The following is a 4,671-nucleotide window of genomic DNA, read 5'->3' on the forward strand; positions in this document are numbered from 1 at the left end:
AAAAAAAAACTAAATTTGTGAGTCACTTGCTTTATTCTAACAAAATCTCTTAATTATAGTCGTGTTTTTATTGCTATCAGTATAGATTTAGGGTATAATTAAGGGAAATTTACCTCTGATAAGTTCATCAATGAGCTTTATATTGATTTTCCGAAGCTCAGAAGTTGGATCAAAGGTAGAGAGATTTTCAATTAAATATCTGTCAAAATACTGCGAACAAAGAACAGAAGAAAAGTTATGAGATAATCAGCGAGTAGAAATAAAGTACTTGGTTCATCAATCTACATAATTTCATCTATATAGATTTTAAAATAGGCAAAACCAATCCATGGTGTTAAAAGTCAACATATGGTTACCCTCGGGATGTGTGTGTGGGGGTTGCCGGGGTGATGCAGAAGGGGGAAAAAGGTGAGCTTTCGGGGATGCACTACAGTTCTGCATCTTGATCCAGGTGCTGGTTACATGAATGTGTTCACTGTGTGAAAATTCTTGCATTTGTACACTTATGATTTGTGCAATTACGATTTGTACAGCTAAATCTATATAGGATGTTTATCAATAAAAAAACCCAAAAAACTTATGGCCAGGTGTGGTGGCTTATGCCTAAAATCCTAGCACTCCAGGAGGCCAAAGCGGGAGGATCATTTGAGCTCAGGAGTTTGAGACCAGCCTGAGCAAGAAAGAGACCCCATATCTACTTAAAAATAGAAAAATAAGCTGGGCATGCTGGGCATGGTGGCAGGTACCTGTAGTCCTAGCTACTTGAGAGGCTGAGGCAGGAGGATAATGAACATAGGACTATGAACTTGCTGTGACCTAGGCTGATGCCATGGCACTCTAATGCAGGCAACAAAGTGAGACTGTCTCAAAAAATCAATCAATCAAAAAAAAAACCAACTTACAAATTGACACTTATCCCAATCTCCAAAGTCACTTGAAAATTCCACCTCTGGATGAAAGAACAAGATAACCGCCTTCAGGATGTTATGCACCAGGTTTATGTTGATTCTTGACTGGATGTATTCATTGTCTGCCGCAGAAGTTGGCCCTCCTTCATGACTGCAATTATAGAGCAACAGTGACACAAAGTCTGCAGGCCTGAGTAGCTGGAGACTTTCCTGCAGCTCCAGCAGCATGATTCGGAAGAAGATGATTCCTGCCCGCTGGACTTCCCCTACATTTTCAATCTCTGGAATAAAAAGATGACATCTCATATTGCTTGCTGTTCAGTCAATCACTTACATCATTTTGTCATAAAATTCTGAGCACATTATAGTAAACCTTTACTTTTTCCCCAGAAAAAGAAGACTATATCCTACGGTTTTAAACAATCTTAGTTTCTTTAGCCAAGAAAGCAAAAGAAATCAATGGAATTACACCCAGTAAACCTCAAAGGAAGAAGCCTTGAAAAAAGGTAAAAAGCTGAGTGTTAGAATTAGACTTTAGTTTAAAAATATGCTCTCCCCACTCTTAGTTCTATTGTCTCTCTGAATACCCTTCTCCTCTTCTGTGAGAATGGGCTAATCCCCACTTTCCTGGTGAGCTGTGGGAATTAAATGAGATAATATATGTAAAAGTGATTAGTTTCAGGCCTGACACATAGCGAACGAACACTCAAAAGACACGAATTTTCTTCTCTCTTCATATCCCACGCTATTGTAATGACTAGAAATCTCCCGGCTCAATCCCATATGATGTTACTCCTCTAATTCTATTCACTTCATTTTAGGTAGCCAAAGGTTTCTATGCCTTCGTTCCCCCTTACTCTCCAAGCTGTTAATGTGCTAAAAGTAGCCTAGTGGATGTGGAATCATAAAAACTGTGGTAGAGTTTGGCTCTGCCTTTAGCTTGCTACTAGGCATTGGGTAATCCACTTTGCTTCTGTGGGCTTTAGCTTCCTTATCTGTAAAATAAGGTGTTCCGATTAGCTAATGCTGTGTGACATTGTGAAAGTTTGCACCCCAACCTAGGTCCAAATCTATCCTTCACTATTTGTTAATTGTGTGGTTTGGGGCAAGTTCTTTACTTTTTCTGAACTTCACTTGCCTCACCTGTAAAATGGGACATCACCATTCACCTCACAGGGTTACGGTAAGGATTAATGAAATTATATACATATATATCTTTCTATATATAAATATAAATACAATATAAATAGCATTTATAAATATAAATAGAATTTATATATAAATTATAAATTTATATATTTATATTTCTTAATATAAGTAGAATTTCTATATATATATGTGTATATATATGTTTTGAGACAGAGTCTCACTTTGTTGCCCTTGGTAGAGTCTTGTGGCATCACAGCTCACAGCAACCTCAAACTCTTGGGCTTAAGCAATTCTCTTACCTCAGCCTCCCCAAGTAGCTGGGACAATAGGTGCCTGCCACAGCGCCAGGCTATTTTTAGAGATGGAGTCCAACTCTGGCTCAGGCCGGTCTGGAACTTGTGAGCTCAAGCAGTCTACCTGCCTCGGTCTCCCAGAGTGCTGGGATACAGGTGTGAACCACCAAGCCCAGCCCTGAAATAATATATTTAACGTTCTTGACACATCACAAGGCATTTAATAAATGCTAGTTCTATCTTGCCTTGTGAATCCGTCTAGTTCTAAAACTGTATGATTCTAACCAAGAGTATGTAATTCCATGCTCTTTGTTTTAATCTACAGACAATGCTCATTAGCCTAAAACTGCATTAGGGAATTCATTTCACAAGGAAAGATCAGTATATTACAATAATTTTAGAAAATGTATACTTCATTGCACTGTCTGTAATCTCCCCCAAACCTATAAAACCCATGAATCCAGACTGTTGCTGCATTCACAATACCTAAGACATATTTTTTCGTTATCTCTCCAGAGAATTCGCCAAGTATTTCATAGCAGGCAGCTTGGATCACCTTCACCATTTTCTGCAGGTCTTTATATTCTTGATACAACAACATTCTATTTCTGCCAATGTTAACATCCAGGACTCCCAGAGCCTCTCCTGTTCGCTCACGAAGCGGAATTACTATGTGCGTTTCTCCACTGGCAGAGGCCAAGACAACTTCTGAACTGTCTGCACACTTGAAGAGGAAATCCCTGAAACCCAAACCAAGTAAGCACAGGATATTAAACATTCCAGCCAAACGTACTGAATCACTCTCTCTTGTCCTACCTCGCTGCTGCCATGCCAGCCCTTGTTGCTGTTTCATCTGCCTGAAACACTCCATGCCTTGATTTCTCATGGCTCTGTCCCTCAGTTCACTCATGTCTCTGCTCAACTAACCCCTTGGTGGAGAAGCCCTCCCTGACTACCCTTTGCTAATTATCCCTTGCTGCTTTATGTCTTCATGATAACTATTAATAGTAAAGATTCATCACCAGGCATAATAATAAAGCCATCATTGGTTAACAGACTTCCTCCAAAGGCATTTGCTCTAAGTTACACACAGGAATCCGGGGTTATGAGTCTGGATGTTCTAAGGACTCTATAAAACTCTGGTTTACCACAAGGAATAATCTGTGTGGGAAACAGCTTGATGCTGAAGGAACATTCTGGTATCAGGCCAAACTAAAGTTTACTTAACAGATGTAATTAGATATCAAATTAGCCTGCTAGTCTGAGATTACTAGGTTAATAGGTGTGTTTTCAGTTAAGATCTGTTGTGCACCTGTCCAGAGGTTGGTAGCTTTCCTTGCATTCCACAGGGGAGAGCCGTTCTAAGTAATCTAGAACGAACTACTTGTTAAATACAACATTCTCTGCCTCCTCTTCAAGTTTGCTCCTGACTGTGTTCTTTAAATAAAAATAAAACAAACAGAAAAGCCCCACCATATTCACAGGCTAGCTAACATTGAAAGATGAGCTCTAATAAGTGAGTGATGTGGATGTATAATTCGTACTTCATAAATCTGCTTCAGTAAGAGACTTGAGACTTTTGCTGAATTCCATGTTTATAAACACTTTAAAAACACTTATACGTTATCATGCTTAAAACAGGCAATTTTAATATAAAATATCCATGACATTTGTTTTAAAAAGGATTTCAAGGAAAAAGAGATAAAATGTCTAAGAAGCTTTTCTTTAAAAGCTAATCAGGCGTGTGTACTAATAAGAGACAGATGCTGTGTCGTTCAGTCTATAATCCACACTAGGAGGCTGTGTACTGGCAGTCAGACAAAACAGACATGTCCCATACCTGAAGATGCACGACTTCCTGAAAACGGTAGGGGGATTTGTGTGGATTTCTGTTAGACCCTGCTTCCCCGTAACCATCATGTTCCGTAAAACGTAGTCTGAATCCTTGAAAAGAGGGAGAAATTTCATTAGAAAGGCATAGTTAGACCTCATATTTCCACTGAAGCTTTGAGACAGATAAATAGAAAAAAATTAGGAAAGTTTACATGGCTTCTAGCTTTAAAGACAGTGACATTTTACTTATTCAGGACCATTAAGAAAATGGGAATTCACCTCAGAGTCAAAGCATTCTATAATAGACATACTCTTACTTGACAATGTGAATGTTACTTTCTTTGCATTATTATTATTATTGCTTAATATTTATTTATTTATTTATTTTTTGCAGTTTTTTTTGGCCAGGGCTGGGTTTAAACCCACCACCTCCAGCATATGGGGCCGGCACCCTATTCCTTTGAGCCACAGGTGCCACCGATTGCTTA

The 4,671-nt window shown here is 38.8% G+C and overlaps 1 protein-coding gene across 1 annotated transcript in view; it reads right to left on the reverse strand.

Annotated features, from left to right (window-relative positions):
* The window catches only part of EFCAB5 (EF-hand calcium binding domain 5), a gene marked incomplete at its 5' end in the record, with an annotated part of 141,249 nt that overhangs the window by 13,917 nt on the left and 122,661 nt on the right, over positions 1-4,671 (reverse strand). The window contains 4 exon segments of the mRNA XM_012809720.1: positions 114-210; positions 903-1,189; positions 2,837-3,090; positions 4,191-4,294. Coding sequence (XP_012665174.1) covers positions 114-210; positions 903-1,189; positions 2,837-3,090; positions 4,191-4,294 — 742 coding nt within the window.

This window comes from Otolemur garnettii, unplaced genomic scaffold (assembly GCF_000181295.1).
Source record: "Otolemur garnettii isolate 467f Iridium unplaced genomic scaffold, OtoGar3 scaffold00112, whole genome shotgun sequence".
In the NCBI taxonomy this organism is placed as follows: domain Eukaryota; kingdom Metazoa; phylum Chordata; class Mammalia; order Primates; family Galagidae; genus Otolemur; species Otolemur garnettii.